Below are 20,773 nucleotides of genomic sequence, written 5' to 3' on the forward strand. Positions count from 1 at the left end.
CACGCCCAAAGCCTTTAGGCGTGCTAACTAGGTTAGCACCGTTTACTGAATCGAGCCCTATATTTGTCTGGATTTTGTTTCTTTGTTTGTTTTTTTTGTTTATTTGCCAGCGTAGAATACTATGCATGTTCAGCAGATCAAAGCATATAATAAGTGAAATGATCAAAACTGTAAATTGCAATCAAAGATTAACATTAGTCGCGCCAGTGGTCCATACACACTCAATTCAGATTGTGAGACCTTAAAGATAAAAGTACAGAAAAAACTGGACTCCTCATAGTGAGTATTGCCTCAATACAGTACACCCTTGTGCTATCACACTGCGTGAGGAAAAGACAATCACCATAGGACAGGGGATCACACGCCCCCTTTAACCAATACCCGTCCGCCGGCACCGGTCACCTCTCACATGCCCAGGCCACGTGTAGCTCAATGTTCGGTCTGCGAGCGTCCTCCAATCTCCGCCCCGCTACACGCGGCCTGGGCATGTGAGAGGTGACCGGTGCCGGCGGACGGGAATTGTGATATGCAAATACACAAGAGTGTTTTATGTACAGATGGAACTGAGTTTTTTGATATGCAAACATTGAAAGAAGCTATCTGGTGAGCGGGGACTTAAAGGGGGCGTGTGATCCCCTGTCCTATGGTGATAGTCTTTTCCTCACGCAGTGTGGTATAGCATAAGGGTGTACTGTATTGAGGCAATACTCACTACAAGGAGTCCCGGGGTTTCTTTTTGTACTTTTATCTTTAAGGTCTCACAATCTGAATTGAGTGTGTATGGACCACTGGCGCGACTAACTGATTGGAATTCCCTTGACTGGGACTTGTCTCTGTTTATAGTCAGCAGCCGGATAGGAGATTGGTGACTGAGCGCAACATCATGGTGAAAAAGATTAACATTAGACTAATATTTTTTTAAAAAAGCTAAATGACGTACGGCATTTGGCGGTGGTTCTCCAGGCTTTGATCACTGCTCCTTGTTCTTGGCACAAGGCTGCGTAGCCTTGGATACTTGCACACAAGGCCTCCTGATCTCTCGCACAGGCATCTGACACACAGCTCTTGACGTACTGCTCTGGGTTAACCACATGGTGGCAATCCTTGAATGGACCTTGGGGATCACTGATAATTCCACATTTGCTGGTTGAATTCAGTTCAGCTAACCTAGCTTTATTACACATTGGACACTGCTTCCCAGAACATCCTTTGCAATTCGATCCATCTCTTGCTACAGCCCAAGCTTCTCCAAAAATGTTGGCATCAGTCACAATAGAGCCATTAGGAAGGCGGAAATCATCCTTAGGATTCTTGTTGAAATTTCCACAGAGTCCTTCAGTGAGTCCAGAGAGTGAACTTGGTACTTTGACTGCAACCATAGACTGCTGGTCATACATAATAACAATTCCTAGGCTTGTATAAACCATCACATTATTTCCTTCATTGTTAATCCAGAAATCACGTTTCTGAGATCGACATGGGAGATTATACTTTTCTCGGTTCAGCTGAAAAATATTAATTAAATCGTAAGTAAAACATAAAATAAGTTCAACTACAACAGTTAAACCTTTACAAACATGCATTTATTTTCCTCAGTTGTCCAAAAATGAGTATAGACTTATTTGTGTGCATTCCCAATTGATCATTCGACTGTTTTGGTGCCAAAATTAGTTGAAAATGTCAAACGGACAGGATGGATCTCAGTCAAAAGTGCTCAATCGGGTCTTCAGTGGTAGCGGCATTTGTGATGACTGACGAATGCAACAGACCCCTGGCTGCTGTCCCTCCAAATGTAAATGTCCTCCCTGGTGCACATGCTGTGTAAAATCTCACCTGTCCCGATGCTGCGACTTCTGGCCTCATCTGTCATCATCTCAATCACTGCATTCCCTAAGCACACAGGAATAGGTCTCTATTGTACAACAAAGGTAATTTTGTACTGACTGAAACTCATACTAGGAGGCAGAAGAACTTCTAATGACTTGGTCTTCGGATGGTCGAGGGTATAGTGCACACTAAGAGACAGAACTTCTAATGATTTGGGCTTTAGATGGTTGGCAGAATAATGCATATTAGGAGGCAGAATTTCTCGTGATTTGGGCTTCAGATGGTTGACGTTGACGGTATAATACTGTGTATACTAGTGGTAATGGGTCTATAATGGCATGTTAGATTTCCAGCATTACAGCCAGACAACTGTGCTAGCGAAGGAACCCACACCTAACTGCAGCAACCCTACTTCTGACTGTAAAAACCCCACCTCATCCATGAAAGGGCACATTAAAGTAAACCTCCAGAGTAAAAATCTACTCAGCAGCACTGAAAAGGCTTGGTGTTTAACAGTTTCACAGCATCAGAACTTTGTTATTCTTACCCAAGCCTTATTTTTAGCTGCACAGAAGCTAAGCTCCGCCACATCTTAGAAATTTGCCCAGGCATTTTTCCCCTGATTCTGTGCAAAGCATGATGGGATTTCTGATGTTGTTGTCCTCATTCTGCTGTTTTGGCGTGAATTTGTTTGTTTTTTTCATTTTGAATTTGAGATTTGAACCTACGCACACAGCTGAGAGGAGTGATCAGGGCACAGGACAGTTGGAACTTAGGGCTCGATTCACAAAGCGGTGCTAACCCAGTTAGCATGCCTAAAAGACTTTAGGCATGATAACCATTGCACCATGCTGGTGAAAAGCCAGTTTAGGCGTGATAAGTTTAGGTGTGATAAGTTTAGGTGTGATAAGTTTAGGCATGATAAGTTTAGATAAGTTTAGATCGCTTGCAAAGTCCCGCACGCAAAGCAGCGCCATTAAACTTTATACAAAGTGCACCAGTCTTTGCTAGCGTAAAACTTTTGATCAGCTGTGCACTGCGGTGCTAACGCAGTTGGCGCTTAAACTTAGCATGCCTAAACTTATCACACCTAAACTTATCATGCCTAAACTTATCACACCTAAACTTATCACACCTAAACTTATCATGCCTAAACTGAGTTTAGGCATGATAAAGGGCTTTTCACCAGGGTGCTAACTGTTAGCACCGCTTTGTGAATCAGGCCCTTTGTCTCATACTCCCTGTCACCTCCTTTCAACCAAAAGCCAAAAAGATGGCTGCCCCTATAAAATCACAAACATGTGCCTGTTGTTTTAAAACAGGGTGGGTCAGAGATTATATTACCTATCTATTTTAAATAACATAACTAATGTAACTTAAAGACAGTGGGCCTGATTCACAAAGCGGTGCTAACAGTTAGCACGCTGGTGAAAAGCCCTTTATCATGCCTAAACTCAGTTTAGGCATGATAAGTTTAGGTGTGATAAGTTTAGGTGTGATAAGTTTAGGCATGATAAGTTTAGGTGTGATAAGTTTAGGCATGATAAGTTTAAGCACCAACTGCGTTAACACCGCAGTGCACAGCTGATCAAAAGTTTTGCGCTAACAAAGTCTGGTGCACTTTGCATAGAATTTAATGGCGCTGCTTTGCGTGCGGAACTTTGCACGCTATCTACACTTATCTAAACTTAGCATGCCTAAACTTATCACACCTAGGGCTCGATTCACCAAGCGGTGCTAACCCAGTTAGAGACTTTAGGCATGATAACCATTGCACCACGCTGGTGAAAAGCCAGTTTAGGCGTGATAAGTTTAGGTGTGATAAGTTTAGGTGTGATAAGTTTAGGCATGCTAAGTTTAGATAAGTTTAGATCGCTTGCAAAGTCCCGCACGCAAAGCAGCGCCATTAAACTTTATACGAAGTGCACCAGACTTTGCCAGCGTAAAACTTTTGATCAGCTGTGCACTGCGGTGCTAACGCAGTTGGCGCTTAAACTTATCATGCCTAAACTTATCACACCTAAACTTATCATGCCTGAACTTATCACACCTAAACTTATCACACCTAAACTTATCATGCCTAAACTGAGTTTAGGCATGATAAAGGGCTTTTCACCAGGGTGCTAACTGTTAGCACCGCTTTGTGAATCAGGCCCCTAAACTTATCACACCTAAACTTATCACGCCTAAACTGGCTTTTCACCAGCATGGTGCAATGGTTATCACGCCTAAAGGGCTCGATTCACAAAGCGGTGATAACCCAGTTATCACGTCTAAAAGACTTTAGGCGTGATAACCTTTGCACCACTGAGTTATTGTAACGATCCGCTCAGCTGCCTGCGCAGGCAGGCAGCCTTTTGATCATTATTCAGGTCTGCATGCTGCAGGACTCTGGAAAGAAGGCCTTCTGTCAGTTTTGCAGCTTGTGCTTGCTGAGGAATTTGCATACGTTGTCATGCAAATTGCCTGGCCACATTCATTGGAGGCGTGTACTATAAGTAGTATGTGTGTCCCACAATGCTTCGCTGCTCATAGAGGTTTGTTCCTGCTGGACTCACCTGGAGTGTCAGCCACTACTATCTTAGTATAGTTAATTCTTGGGGAGTGCTCCTTGCATTCCTAGTTAGTGCAGTCAGTTTGTGTATAATTTGTACTGCCTATTCTGTCTTGTCTGTCGCGATTGCGCTGTCACCAGCGGCGGTTGATAGCGAATCGCTCTGTCTTGTTTGGATCTCACTAGCCTCTAGCGGTAGCGGCTGTGGATCCTTCTGATCTGAGTTCCTGGAGTGTAAGCTGGAGCAGCGGTTGCTACCGGCTACCTCATCTGATCTGTCTTGTTTAGATCGCACTAGCCGCTAGCGTTAGCGGCTGTGGATCTTTCTGATCTGTGTTCCTGCTTGGATCGCACTTGCTCTGGCGGAAGAGCGGTGGATCCTTTCTGCCTAGTTCCTGTTTCTCGTTTGTCTGTCTTGTCTGATATGGGCGCTTGCTGTAGGCTCGGTGAGGTAACCGTTAAGCAAGCGTTCACGTTCTTTGTTTCGTGTTTGTCTGTTGATGGTTAGTTAGGCGTGTTTGTCTCTATTGTGCTTATCACGTGGAGACCGCGCATAACCGCGTGCACTGTTGCGAATGAGTGCGGTGTTCGCGGTTAGCTAGCGTTTATTATTTTCCGTATATTCTCATTGTATTATTTGCTGTGCCTTTGCTAACCTCGTATTCTGTTCTGATCTGCCTTGTGTCACGTCTGGCGATCGCACCTCTCGCGATCGCGTTCCTATTTCATATCTGCTGTTGTGTATGCGCGGTCGCGGGGTGGCGACTAGATTGGCGCACACACATACAATCTGTCCCTTTGCTCGTTCTCATTCGCAATCGCCTCTCTTGCGATTGCGTTCTGCGCTTCGTACAAATTCCTGTCTGGCATTTGTGGAGGTACAGAGGATTGGTTCCTCTGCACTCCCCAGCGCCATCTGCCGACAGGAATTTTCCCTCTACTGGTGCTTGCACCAAAAGCTGGGTTCTAGTATCTTGACACGCTTGTGGAGGACCTCCGCAGTGTCAGCGCACATCTTTGTGCGCTGAACACGGAGATATCCCACAATCGTTACATTATGAGCAGCCCAACCCAAAACCCCAGTGTAGAGGGAATTTCTGATTTGTACGATTTTGCTGAGTATGGTTCCTGTGTCTTTAAGAGTTTCAAAATATTAAATTCAGAGACGAAAGAGGATTTTCTCTCTGAATGCGTAAAATTTTGTCTGAATCCTACTTTTCAAATTACTGATCCGTCCACGTCTGCTCTCCAATTAGCTTATGTGCTTTTGAAAGATGATCTGTTTGTATGGGCTCATGAAATCTTGCAAGACAATTCTTGGAATGATAATCTATATCAGTTTCTTACATTTACATTCTCCTACTGGTTTGAGTTGCCTTGCTTGCCACCTGCCCTGTATGAGTGTGTAGTTGCTAATGAGTCAGCTGCTCTACCTACTTCATGCAAAACCATTCAGTTTGAAAATGAATGCAGTAACTATTCCCCTGTGTCTAAACAGCAGCCACCTAAAACAGCAAGGACTAAAAGCAGGAAAAAAAGGAAGACTTCTCAGCTGAAAAATCCGTTGCCCATAGCAACTACAAATAAAAAAATTGTTTCTGTAAAGTCTGAAATTTCTCAGTCTCAGGTTTCATTACCCCAAGAAAGGGCATTTGTGGATCCTTTGATAGGCAGAATTATTTTCTATATTAAAGGAGTGAGAAAGTCTTCGCATGTTCCTGACCCCAACCCTTATGAGGGTTTCTTGGAAACCGAGTTGTTTGAACCCCCATTTGCTCCATGGGATATTGGAGCATTAATTGAGGAGTTCGAGATTGATTGGAAGGCGTTTTGCGATTTTTACATCGCAAAAAGCGCAGAGATTCTTTATGCTTGTCTTGATTCGGTGTACGCTTTGATTGACTCTGATGAGTGTGATGAATGTTTTGTGAATCCGGTGACTTATGTGTGGCAGACGATTTTGGATGAATTGCACACACACCAATCAATTGACTTCAATAAAGAGACATCGTTATCGGATGATTGTTCCTGCCTTTCTGGGGTAAAGCATGTGAGTCTAGATATTGTGCGACCTGACATGAATGGGTGCACTACTGTGGTTGATTCTTGTGCGAATCTTGAAAGATTCTCTCCTGATTGCGTGAAGTTTGAATCTATGCGATGTAATGCCTGTTTCTCAGATGTTCCTGCAGATTGTGATCAACATGAATGTGCCAGTTTTCTCAAAGATATGTGGGATCCCTTGCCATCTAAGAACAGATCTTTAAGATCTTCCATCTATGATCCTGCTATGGGAAAAATTCCTAAACTATGCAGCATCAAAAGTGAAATTAATATGCCTAATAAAGTTTATTCTGTTGATGTCGCTATTTCTTCTGCAGATGAGTCTCTGTCTCACCCTGTTCACACCTGTAAGGGCCCGTTGCCTGGGGACAATTGCTCCAGTGTTTCGACCCTAGATGCCTTGCAGTCTGCTCCGCAGATCGCGGAGATTTGCGCTATGGAAGCGTCAGTTTCACAACCTAAAGCGATCTTGGATTCGCAGGTTTTGCGTTCTGGCTCCTCGGATTTGACATTGTTAGCCGAATCTAAGAGTGAGACAGCGCTTCGGTTTTGCGAATCTGACTCTGAAACATCTCTGCTGGGTCCAGAGAAAGTTTCTCTGAGCCTGCCCTGTACCATGAATAACAATATGATGTCCAATCACACTGACATTTGTGAGTCCCTTTCTTGTTCTGAGGAAAGTGCTGATTCTGCACCCTGTACTCTGGATGAGTTAAGATGGCCTTGTTTAGAGTCTCCTGCAGTGTCCCTAGAGGCTCGTCTAGGTATTGCCACTATACTCACCTGTTTTTCTGCAGTTTTGGAGTTACAAGCTAGTTTGACTGCCACACAGAATTCTGGGTACAGTGAGAATGAATTTAGGGAGTCAGTGTGTGTTCCAGTAAATATACCTGCACATTCCCCTCATGATGATGAGATCCAGTCTCAGGTTATGGTGGAACCATTCCTGGGACATCTGCCCTGTCCACAAAATAAAGTTCCAGTTTTGCCCTGTAACATGGATAGTTCAGAATCCTTCCGAGAAAACTTGAAAAAAGATGTTCTGGAGGTCTCCGAGTTCCTCCCAAAGGGTGCAGAACTTGTAGGAGATGTCTCCTGCCCCCCAAGTCCTTCTGAGGTGTTACCCTCTTCCGTAGGCATTGCTGCCTTGCTGGCTACCTTTTCAGCTCTGATGGAGCTTCACTCATATGTAGTCAATGATGATATTATTGTCACAGAAATTTCTGAATTTGTATCCGAGTCTTCTTGTGAAAGTCCAGTGCCTGTGACCTCCACTCATGATGATTCTCTGTCCGGTACTGGTTTTGGTCTTGTCGTGCCGGACTCTGAGGCTGGCAGTTCCCCGACATGTACTGAGGTTTCTCCTGTGCTGGTGTACCCCAGTGTGCTCTGTGACCCAGAAAGCCCAAGTGTGCCTCGGTTACCAGCGTACTCAGATGCTTCCTCGGTGGAGACATGCTCTGATTTAGCCTGCCTGCTTGCATGCCCAGAAGTGGTCCCTCAAAGTCTTGATCTTGATGGGTGTCCTCGTAATTCTGAATCCGGAATTGTCATTGGTTCCATGGGGGTTCTTGGTAATTCTCCATGTGAGCCTGGTGATTGTTCTGCCCTCTTGGGATCTCTGTGGAGCTTCAAAAGGTTTTGGGAGATTCCGGGAGAGATTTTGCTTGGTCCCCTGGATAAGATCAATGGTGGCTTTTGTGTTGTAAGGGACACTTCGAACAGGTATTGTGGCAGGTTTGGTATTTTCGGACGCTCCTTGGAAGGTGGTGGGTATTGTCTGGAGGGGGTCGATGGCTTTTTCTCTGGTATCCACAGTCCTGATGGGTGTTACGCTAAGACTGGTAGTACTGATGGGCATGTTTCGGTGGCTTCTGTTTCCGATGAGGTCGGTTTCGGGTGGACTGACTCTGGAATTGGACCTTGTCGGGCTGCCCCGACCTTCATGAGTCTTCAGTTAGAGTTTTTTGGTAATGCCAGTTTTGAAAGACGTCTGGAATTCGTCCCTAGAGGGGGGGGGGGGTACTGTAACGATCCGCTCAGCTGCCTGCGCAGGCAGGCAGCCTTTTGATCATTATTCAGGTCTGCATGCTGCAGGACTCTGGAAAGAAGGCCTTCTGTCAGTTTTGCAGCTTGTGCTTGCTGAGGAATTTGCATACGTTGTCATGCAAATTGCCTGGCCACATTCATTGGAGGCGTGTACTATAAGTAGTATGTGTGTCCCACAATGCTTCGCTGCTCATAGAGGTTTGTTCCTGCTGGACTCACCTGGAGTGTCAGCCACTGCTATCTTAGTATAGTTAATTCTTGGGGAGTGCTCCTTGCATTCCTAGTTAGTGCAGTCAGTTTGTGTATAATTTGTACTGCCTATTCTGTCTTGTCTGTCGCGATTGCGCTGTCACCAGCGGCGGTTGATAGCGAATCGCTCTGTCTTGTTTGGATCTCACTAGCCCCTAGCGGTAGCGGCTGTGGATCCTTCTGATCTGAGTTCCTGGAGTGTAAGCTGGAGCAGCGGTTGCTACCGGCTACCTCATCTGATCTGTCTTGTTTAGATCGCACTAGCCGCTAGCGTTAGCGGCTGTGGATCTTTCTGATCTGTGTTCCTGCTTGGATCGCACTTGCTCTGGCGGAAGAGCGGTGGATCCTTTCTGCCTAGTTCCTGTTTCTCGTTTGTCTGTCTTGTCTGATATGGGCGCTTGCTGTAGGCTCGGTGAGGTAACCGTTAAGCAAGCGTTCACGTTCTTTGTTTCGTGTTTGTCTGTTGATGGTTAGTTAGGCGTGTTTGTCTCTATTGTGCTTATCACGTGGAGACCGCGCATAACCGCGTGCACTGTTGCGAATGAGTGCGGTGTTCGCGGTTAGCTAGCGTTTATTATTTTCCGTATATTCTCATTGTATTATTTGCTGTGCCTTTGCTAACCTCGTATTCTGTTCTGATCTGCCTTGTGTCACGTCTGGCGATCGCACCTCTCGCGATCGCGTTCCTATTTCATATCTGCTGTTGTGTATGCGCGGTCGCGGGGTGGCGACTAGATTGGCGCACACACATACAATCTGTCCCTTTGCTCGTTCTCATTCGCAATCGCCTCTCTTGCGATTGCGTTCTGCGCTTCGTACAAATTCCTGTCTGGCATTTGTGGAGGTACAGAGGATTGGTTCCTCTGCACTCCCCAGCGCCATCTGCCGACAGGAATTTTCCCTCTACTGGTGCTTGCACCAAAAGCTGGGTTCTAGTATCTTGACACGCTTGTGGAGGACCTCCGCAGTGTCAGCGCACATCTTTGTGCGCTGAACACGGAGATATCCCACAATCGTTACAGTTATCACCGATTTTTGCTCTAACTCGCGAGAAGTTTCCGCGCGTACGCGCGTAAGCGCGTACGTGCGCGCGCAAAGTCCCATAGGGCTTAATGGGAGCTTCGCGCGAAGCGGGGACGCTGCGCGCGCGCGTGCGCTGTTGCGCGGAAAATTCGCGCGAGTTGCTTCTTATCATGCCTAAAGTGAGTTTAGGCGTGATAAGGGGCTTTTCACTGGCGTGCAAACACTTTGCACCGCTTTGTGAATCAAGCCCAAAGTCTCTAACTGGGTTAGCACCGCTTTGTGAATCGAGCCCAGTATGTTTGTTTAGGCTGAAGTTCCTCTTTAAGAAACCTATTTAATCTATTGGATGTGACTGATCTCCAAAATTGTGTTATTTTTTTCACTATTGCAAATAAAGTATATTAAAAAAACAAATAAATTAAATATTTCAGTCATATTACTCACCAGGATGCTCCACGCTTTATTTTTTTCCAAATGTATGACTGTTTTGCCAATTCTCACATTCACAGATCTGGTGATTGCCACGGCGCCATATGGTTCATTTTCAACTGTTACTTCAACATTGTGTTTCTTAATTCCAATAAGTTTATAGGAGCAGGTACCTTGAAAATCAAAGTATTTACCATCAAGGGTGATGTAGTGGAGATTGCCAAATGCTTTACATAGCGTCAACTCTTTGGCATGGCAGCCCAGGACATCATAGGCCACTCGGCACTCTTCATCTGCTCCGCAGGCGGTGTTCTTGCAGCTCACTATACCATTTGTATCACACAAACATTTCCTCTGGCACACGCCATCGGGGTAGAACTCTTGCCCTTCTTTGTAGTAGATGTTCTCAAAGACACATCCACATTTTGAAAGAGGTACGCAGTCATCTCCACTCAACATGAAGCCATCATTGCAGTAGCACCCTTCAGTATAATACTTCTCGCAGGCCAGTGGAGCCATTTGACCAAAACAAGTAGCTGGGCAACCATCTCCAAGGAGGTCATAACGACTATTTGTAGGACAGCTCATTGCTGGAAAAAAATAAATGAATGAAATTAATTAAAAAATGTTCTTACAAGGTGGATGACTTACAAAGATAACACTGGAGAATAGAGATGGCCTGAACGGTTCGCCGGCGAAATTCTTCGTGCGAACAATGAGGGTTCGCATTCGCAGCAAGTTCGACCCGCCCCCTTTACCACCTCATTGGGCTAAACTTTGACCCTCTACATCACAGTCAGCAGACACATGGCAGTCAATCAGGCTGCACTCCCTCCTGGAGCCCCCCCCCTTATAAAAGGCAGCAGCATTGGCCATGTTCTCACTCTTTGTGTGCTGCTGTGTTAGTGAGAGAAGGGAGAGAGGTTGCTGCAGAGATAGGGAGAGCTTAGTTAGGCTCCTGTTAGCTTGCTCCTTGCTGATATTTGTTGCTGAAAAGCAGCACCAAAACAGCTCTTTTGAGAGCTAATGTTCTTGTGATGTGTTTTTTTTTGTGGTCCACTGACACTGCATATACAGCCCTGTCTGTCGCAGCTGGCCCTTGCTAATTGCTATACTGTGCCAGGCCCAGCACATTCAGCACACCATTTCACTGCACCTGTGTGACCGCATGCTGGTTTATATACCAACAGTCAGTGCATCAATTTGCACTTCACCTGTGTGACTGCACATTGTTCTACCAGCAGTCACTGCATACCTTTCACTGCACCTGTGTGACTGCACATTGTTATACCAGCAGTCACTGCATACCTATCACTGCGTCTGTGTGTCCGCACATTGTTTTATATACCAGCAGTCAGTGCATCAATTTTCACTGCACCTGTGTGACTGCACGCTGTTCTATATACCAGTCACTGCATACCTTTCACTGCATCTGTGTGTCTGTACATTGTTTTATATACCAGCAGTCCGTGCATCAATTTTCACTGCACCTGTATGACCGCACGCTGTTTTAAATACCAGTCACTGCATACCTTTCACTGCACCTGTGTGACTGCACATTGTTATACCAGCAGTCACTGCATACATTTCACTGCACCTGTGTGACTGCACATTGTTATACCAGCAGTCACTGCATACATTTCACTGCACCTGTGTGACTGCACATTGTTATACCAGCAGTCACTGCATACCTTTTCACTGCACCTGCGTGACTGCACATTGTTATACCAGCAGTCACTGCATACCTTTCACTGCTCCTGTGTGACTGCACATTGTTAAACCAGCAGTCACTGCATACCTTTCACTGCACCTGTGTGACTGCACATTGTTATACCAGCAGTCACTGCATACCTTTCACTGTACCTGTGTGACTGCACATTGTTATACCAGCAGTCACTGCATACCTTTCACTGCACCTGTATAACTGCACATTTTTATACTAGCAGTCACTGCATACCTTTTCACTGCATCTGTGCGACAGCATGCTGTTTTATATAACAGCAGTCAGCGCATACCTTTTCACTGCACCTGTGTGACTGCACATTGCATAATACCAGTCAGTGCATACCTTTCACCTGAATGGATGGCAGACTTGCCCTCCATAACAGATTCTCGTTATAGGATTTCAAGTGTATTCATCTCATCATTATACAGCAGTCAGTTTATACCTTTCACTGCATCTGTGTGACTGTGCATTTTATTATACAGCAGTCAGTTTATACCTTTCACTGCATCTGTGTGACTGTGCATTTTATTATACCAGCAGTCAGTGTATACTTTTCACTGCATCTGTGACTGCACATTGTATTAGTCAAGGCAGTGCATACCTTTTACTTCATACCACCCAATATGGACAAAACAAAAGGCAGAGGCAGAAGCAGGCCACCTGGCAGGTCTGTTCAAGGTCGTGCTGATGTGATTTTGTGCGGCCCGTGACCAACGTACAGTGTTCAGAAGGCACAAGCCATAAACTCCCAAGATTGTCAGGACGTAGTTGACTATTTAACACAGAACACCTCATCTTCCTCAACTTCCACACAGAAGCGTGACATATCTTCCTCCTCCTGCTCTGATTCTGGCACCCCACTTTACACTCAGTCAGCAGCCATCACCAAAGTGCCATCACCCCAGGGCTCAGCGGTGTGGACATTTTTTTGTGTGTCTGCCTCAAATGAGAGCGATGCCATCTGTACTCTCTGCCACCGTATATTGAGCCGTGCAAAGACCAAGACACGCGTAGGGACAACTGCCTTACAAAGGCACATGATGAAAAAGCACAAACTGCAATGGTATGACCACCTGAGGAAAAGCAGCACACAAAAGCAAAGCCACACACCGCAGTGAAAGATACCAGGCTGCAATTATTTTTCAAAAAAGCCGATACCTAAACTGTACCATGATGTTGAAAGGCAAGTGGTGTCATCTCAATCACACAGCGTTGGGTCAAGGGTTCATCTGCCAACGGATGCCTGGTCTGCAAAACACAGACAGGCCTGCTCGAAGACTAAGTCAGTCCCCACATACAGCATCTCTGCCTGCACACCATTTGACTGCCTGCCCAAAGACTAAGTCGCTCCCCACACTGCATCTATGCCTGCAGGCCGCATGACTGCCTTCTCCGCCACCACCAACAGGGTCCAGGACTCCAGGTGGATTCATGAATTTTTAAGGCCGCTGCTAGCAGGTGCTGCTATAATAATTTTTCTGGTGCGTGTACATGCCTGCCTCATTTTTCTGGCTGCTCTGCGGCTGCAACAACAAAACAAAAGGCATGTATACGTGTCAATTTCCCTTCTTGATCATTACTTTGCCGCGGTGAATGGGCTTGCGTATCACAATTAAGCAATGACCGGCTGTATGAGTGTGTTGGGGGGTTCCAAGATAATAAGGTCGTTGCTTCATTGTGGACAGACCAAATTCGATCAGCTGGACAGTCACTGTTGTTCTGTCATTGAGCTACCTCAGCCCGACCATATGGGCTGGAAAGCCGCCATCACCTGCACTCTCGTCAATGTGTGCACCAGCTCAGCCATCTGTTGGCGGTGCATTACACAGTGAGTTTGGTCAGTCAGTGTGAAGCAGTACATTACTTACACTACCTCATCTATGTCTAAACACGCAAGATGTTTTCAAGCACTTTAGGCCTCCAATTTAGGAATGCAATGTGATTTCTGCCCTTTAGGGATTATAACCCTGCTGTGCCTCAAATCCGTAATTTTCCTGGGGACTTTTGGTGTGTATCCCACTCCGCCATGCCCCCCTCCAGGTGTTAGACACCTTGAAACATCTTTTCCATGACTTTTGTTGCCAGTAACAGTGTTTGTAGTTTTTCAAATTCGCCTGCCCATTGAAGCACATTGCGGTTGACAATGTTCGCCAGTTCGCGAACTTTTTCGGAAGTTTGCGTTCGCGGTTCGCAAACCAAAAATCGGAGGTTCGAGCCATCTCTACTGAAGAACATTAGTTGGGCACACCAGTATTGTTTCGTGTTCCCTTCTGGATACTAGGTGGCAAATTTTGCAACTTTCACCTGGGGCTGCTAAAGGGTTAGGAAATGTACTAAACTTTGCTACTGTAAACATGTCCTTGCGAACTGGTCAAGTAGTGTGGCCAATATGATAATTTCCAAAAAGGAAAATGACAGGACCTAGCTGTCCAAATCCCAATGGATTAAAATTAAAGTTGAAAGGCAGACAGGTGTGAGAGGATATGGAATGGAGGACCAGTGAGGAGATCACACCAGAGATCAGGGGGAGGAAATTCCAGGGGTGATGTGAGCGAGATGCAGAATGGCTGTGAACACCAGAGAGTTGAAAGAACTTTGAGAGTGACAACATTACGGCTTGCAGGTGCAGCTACCACAGGCTTTTGTTGTGGGGTTGGGCTCTGACAAGTATATAGGTTAAAGAGGCACTATGGCGAAAAATTGTAAAATGTAAAATATGTGCAAACATGGACAAATAAGAAGTACATTTTTTTCCAGAGTAAAACGAGCCATAAATTACTTTTCTCCTATGTTGCTGTCACTTACAGTAGGTAGTAGAAATCTGACATTACCGACAGGTTTTGGACTAGTCCAATTTCTACATAGGGGATTCTCAGCAAGGCTTTTATTCTTTATAAAGATAGTCCCTAAAAAGGAATTAAACAATTATGCTGGCCAGCTTCCCTGCTCACTACACAGTTTTTTGGCAGTTGGACAGACCAACTGCCATTCACTAGGTGCTTTTGGAAATAAATAAATCCCTGAGAATGCCCTATGAAGAGATGGACTAGTCCAAAACCTGTCACTTCTGCTACTGTAAGTGACAGCAACATAGGAGAGAAGTAATTTATGGCTCATTTTACTCTTGAAAAATGTACTTCTTATTTGCATATGTTTGCACATATTTAAAATTTTACTATTTTTCGCCATAGTGCCTCTTTAAGTGCACTTATTAAAGTCTTCTTATTTAAACCTAATGTATTTATACTTTTTTGGGCTCCTCCTACTGTTCTTTTTACTGTTATCTTTGGGGAAATGATGTTGAGGTCTCTTTCACACTGGTGCGGTGTGGTGCGGCATTTTACCACAACCTACTGCTAGGGCATTGAAAGTTTATGGGGGAATTCACATTGCCTGCAGTGCGGTGCGCTAAGCCAGAAGTACCATCTAAAGTACACTACCTACGCTACTGTGCAGCTCCATGGAGGCACATATGTTTTTAAACCACCGCAGTTTTTTACGCAGCACATGGGGAGAAGTGTATTTTAGCAATACGCTTCTGCGCACGTCATCGATTTGCCAACAGGAAGTGAGTGTCACTTCCTGCTTGGATGGCTGCCAGACGGGGATTACTGCATACTAACGCGGTAATCCCCGAGGGCTGTTTTGGGCAGTGCAGGAAATTTACAATAAGTCCCTGGCAAAATGAACATGATAGAAACTGTAGTTTTTTTCTTAAGATTAATTTATAAGTTGGAACACTGCACCCCCTTTGCCTCCAGTGTCTCTCCCCTCCTTGTACCCCTGTGCCTCCCTGTACCCCTCTGTCCCTTGTGCCTCAACTGTGCCCCCTGTGCACCACCACTCTCCTCCTCTGTGACTCCTCCATCTACAACTGTCTCCCTCTGTGTTTACACTGTCGCCATTGTACCACCAAGGTCCACCTCTAAGTTTACTAACTGCCAAAAAATATCCCACACAACAAGCTATCTGCACTCTCTGTCTTCTTTTCCTTTAGTACGGAAGTGGCATCATCGCGACAAGCATGCAGTTTTTATCAGCGGGTGTATTCAACACCAAACTTAATTATCCCAGGGATTACCTCTACTATATAAAAATAGAAAAATATTTTTCCCAAAAAATTGCTTACCACAAAAAGATGGTGTCCTCCATGGTTTGATTGTAGAGCCATTTCTTTGGCAATCGTATACATAGTCTGCCAGGCTGGAACAAACAGCGGACTGATGCCCTTTATAAGCACATGCATCAAACAGACAGTTGCTGAAATAAGGAGCCGGGTCAATGGCTTTATGGCACTGGCTGAATGGTCCTTCAGCTTTTGTGAGAAGTCCACAGTATTTTTCTGCCTTATAGATGTCCTTGTCTTTCTCTGTACACTTTGGACAATCTGAACAACCACTTGTGTTCCCTTCTGTCTCTCTTACGCTCCAGAAACTGGCAAATTCATCCCCAGTTTTGGCAGTTACACCTTTTTCAGTGATAAAGTCATCTGAGGAGTTCCCATTGTAGTTCCCACACAATCCCTTTACGGCTCCTTTGTAGGTGTTCGGAATTGTCATATCCACATTGTTCCATCCATCATAAGTCATCTTTAAACCAAAATCTGTTAGGAGAACAACACGATCTCCAGAGATATAAGAAATGACCTTAGTGAGTTTTAAGTACCAGGGTAAGGCAACAAGAACTCCATCAACCTAGGAGACAGAAATCAAACAACGTGAATGTTCATAGGAGAAAAAAAATAATTCACTCAGAATACAATAAAACAATAATTTGAGCCTGACACTCACTGTTAAGAATGAATAGGTTTTTATTATAGAAAAAATGGAGTGATAAAAGAAAGTGGGGTATTTATGATTGTATTATGGTATTTGTTGTTTCAATGCTGTAAAAAGAAAAACCACCATAGGGGTCAAGAACAAAAATGCATAAAAACACTATTTAACCATTTAAGCCTTTTGGACGTAGAAGCTACGTCCAGAAGGCCATGTGCGCTCCTGCGCGCTCCTGGCTGCGGATCGTTAGCCCAGGAATCAATCAATTGGGTCATGGTGCCCGATGATTGATTACTCTCCCCGGCAGAAAAAGTGACTGCTTCTCTCGGAAGCCTTGCTTTTCCTGCATCTTATGTCCCCCTACGTCCCTCTAAGCATACATGTTACGCTTAGAGTGATGTCATGTAAACAAACTCAAGGTTGCCATCTTGTGGCCATCTTGTGGCCAAAGAGTAAAACTACATCTACATGTAAAAAAATAAATAATCACATATTTACATAAACAAATTACTATTTACATCCCACCCTCCCAAAAATACCCAAATAAAATGTTTAATCATAAAAAATTACAATAAAAAAAAAACGTAAATATTTACCTAGGGGTTTAACCACTTCACCACTGAGGGGTTTTACCCCCTGAGCACCAGAGCAATTTTCACCTTTCAGCGCTCCTTCCATTCATTCATCTATAACTTTATCATTACTTATCGCAATGAAATGAACTATATCTTGTTTTTTCCGCCACCAATTAGGCTTTCTTTAGGTGGGACATTATGCCAAGAATAATTTTTTTCTAAATGTGTTTTAATGGGAAAATAGGAAAAATGTGGGGAAAAAAATAATTATTTTTCAGTTTTCGGCCATTATAGTTTTTAAATAATGCATGCTACTGTAATTAAAACCCATGAAACGTATTTGCCCTTTTGTCCCGGTTATAAAACCATTTAAATTATGTCCCTATCACAATGTTTGGCGCCAATATTTTATTTGGAAATAAAGGTGCATTTTTTTCAGTTTTGCGTCCATTGCTAATTACAAGCCCATAGTTTATAAAGTAACAGTGTTATACCTTCTTGACATAAATATTTAAAAAGTTCAGTCCCTAAGGTAACTATTTATGTATTTTTTTTAATTGTAAATTTTTTAATTTTTTTTTAATTACAAAAAAAAAAAAAATGGGGAGTGTGGGAGGTAATGAGTTAATTTTATGTGTAAAAGTCATTTATTTGTATGTGAAAAATGTGTAGGGTGTAGTTTACTATTTGGCCACAAGATGGCCACAGTAACTTTTTGTTTTAATGCGACCTCCAAGCTTCCTTCCGGAAGCTTGGAGGAAGAATAAGGAGGCTGGACACGTGAGTTTTTTTCTCACAATGATCGCGCTGCCAATAGGAGAGCAGCTGATCATTGCGGGGCTTAGATCAACGAACGAGAATAGATTTTCCCGTTCATTGATCTCTGGGCGAGCGGGCGGCGGCGTGTTTACTAGCGGCGGGCGGCGTGTTTACGAGCGGGAGCGCGGGCAGCGTCGGGAACGCGGAAAGTACGTGTTTCTCCGTCCCTGGTTTTTAAAGGATGGAAAAAGGGGCGGAGAAATACGTACGCGCGGGGGTAAAGTGGTTAAACTTTTTAAATATCAATGTAAAGATGAAATGTTTCTATTTTTTTTTTAATTATAAGCTCGTAAATAGTGATGGATGCAAAACAGAAAAAAATGCAATTTTATTTCCAAATAAAATATTGTCGCGATACAGTGTGATAGGGATTTAATTTAAATTGTGTAATACCCGGGACTATTAGGCAAATACAATACATGGGTTTTAATTATGGAGGCATGTATTATTTTAAAACTATAATGGCCGAAAACTGAGAAATTATAATTTTTTTCCATTTTTTTCTTATTCTTCCTGTTAAAATGCATTTACAGTAAAGTGCCTCTTAGCAAAATGTACCACCCAAAGAAAGACTAATTGGTGGTGGAAAAAACAAGATATAGATTGGTTCATTGTGATAAGTAGTGATAAAGTTATAGGCTAATAAATGGGCAGTGATAATTGCTCGGATGCATAAAGTGAAAACGACTGAAGGCTGAAGTGGTTAATGACATAGCTGAAAACAAGACCTTACAGAGTTGTGACACATTCATAAGATTATGGTCCACATGCAATTAACTTTTGCTCCTCAGTTTTCTCCTAGGTGATATTTTAACAACTTGTCAAATACAAATTAAACCCTCACCAAGCAAGAAAATATTTAAATATAATATTTTGGCAGTACTTTTTCTCCTTCTTTTTAATACTTTTTCAATTGCACAGCGCTAAAAAGTTATTTTAAAAACAAGATGAAAAGTTATCTCCTAGGAGAAAACTCATTAGTAGTAGTTAATTGGGCCTCTGCTTTTGCTTAATATTTTGCAAAAGTAATTTTTGCATCAAAGTTAGCATTTTTGGTCTTTAGTCCATAACAGCTTCCTGGTCAGCACACTGTTGAACTGTAATACCACACACTTGAGCCATAGGGAAACATGGACATACCTTGCACATTCAGTTGTAACTGATAGTTGTTGATATACAGTATAACTGACAGAAACTGGTATATTTCACTTCTGACAAAATCTTGTCAGAACTGGAAGGGATCACTGTAAGAAGAAAATGGTGAGCATTCATTTGCAGCTACGTTATGTGTTAAATTTAAATAATTTTACTCGCTTCAGGTTTCCTTTAAGGACCAGATTCTTTTTTTTTTTCATTATGCCATTCAGTGATCACTGTAATTGGTTTACAATGATCAACTGGTAAAGAGCCAATGAAACTGGATCCTTACCCATAGGAGGAAGCTTGTCTGTCACATGACAGCCAAGACTGCAGCCACAGTGAGCAGTGAACAGCTCAGGACCACAGAAAGCTTTACCAGAGGTAGAGAGCAACAGGTACGGCATAAATTCTCACCGCCTCGGTCACAAGCCAGTTAATGGTACTCAAGCAAAGTTATTGTGGACTATTAACACTTTGGGCCATATTCTATTGCTGAACTTGCCAGCGCTAAGCACTGGCGAGTTCTTAACTTAGGCGATGGGGTCATCGCCTAATCTAATTAAACTTTAGACCCCCAGAGGTGGAAAAGAACTCGCTTGGGCGATATATTCGCCCAGCGAGTTCTTACCACGGAATCCAATTACCCTTATCATGTCTCCGGGAAGCGATGCTTCCCGGCAGACATGAACGTTAGCTTAGACCTGCAAAAAGCAGGTCTAAACTAGCTAACGCACGTCGTCGCTGCAGCATCTGGGGGTCTCCTTTAATAAGGAGACCCCCAGAGCTCCCCGTCAGGTCGCCGCACAGTTTAGAAGTCCCCGCGCAGCTCTGCAAAGGCTCCCCTGTCATATGTACCGCCGCCGATCCCCTGCCGCCTCTCGACGCAAAATCCGTCGTGTAATTACAGTGTATCTAACACTGTAATTACTGTCCGCATAGAAGGAGCCCGGGCAAAGCATCTTTGAATCTGCAGCCGGGCTCCCCATTGGTCCGCTGTCTGAGCCATTTTATTGGTTCAGACAGCGGACTAATGGGGAGCCCGGCTGCAGATTCAAAGATGCTTTGCCCGGGCTCCTTCCATGTGGACAGTAATTACAGTGTTACATACACTGTAATTACGAATTTACGTGATGGATTTTGCGGCGAGAGGCGGCGGGTGATCGGCGGCGGTACATATTACAGGGGAGCCTTTGCAGAACTGCGCGGGGACTTCTAAACTGTGCGGCGACCCGACGGGGAGCTCTGGGGGTCTCCTTATTAAAGGAGACCCCCAGATGCTGCGGCGGAAGATGGCGGCAATGTTCGGCGGGCGAGTGCACATGTGTGGGGAGTGAGGCCGTGGTGCTGATGGACAGCACCACAGCGTAAACCTCACTCCCCATCGCCCGGTAATAGGGAGCATCGCTCAGGCTTTCGCCTGAGTAATGCTCTCTAACGATCGGCCATCGCGCGAAGGATATGGGCAATAGGATTTGCCGGTAATCCTCGCGCGATGGCAAGGTGATAAGTAGCTTGCATCTGCAAGCTACTGATCACCTTGAAT

At 44.3% G+C, this 20,773-nt stretch overlaps 1 protein-coding gene across 1 annotated transcript in view; it reads right to left on the reverse strand.

Annotated features, from left to right (window-relative positions):
• Positions 1-20,773, reverse strand: part of LOC137521916 (IgGFc-binding protein-like) — a 237,839-nt gene that overhangs the window by 18,294 nt on the left and 198,772 nt on the right. Inside the window, exons 40-42 of the mRNA XM_068241793.1 lie at positions 16,051-16,615; positions 10,211-10,785; positions 941-1,505 (exon numbers count right to left, since the gene is read on the reverse strand). Of these exons, the coding sequence (XP_068097894.1) occupies positions 941-1,505; positions 10,211-10,785; positions 16,051-16,615 (1,705 nt within the window). The remainder of the gene's footprint in view (positions 1-940; positions 1,506-10,210; positions 10,786-16,050; positions 16,616-20,773) is intronic.

The sequence above is a fragment of the Hyperolius riggenbachi genome, chromosome 6, assembly GCF_040937935.1.
Source record: "Hyperolius riggenbachi isolate aHypRig1 chromosome 6, aHypRig1.pri, whole genome shotgun sequence".
NCBI classification, from domain to species: Eukaryota; Metazoa; Chordata; class Amphibia; order Anura; family Hyperoliidae; genus Hyperolius; species Hyperolius riggenbachi.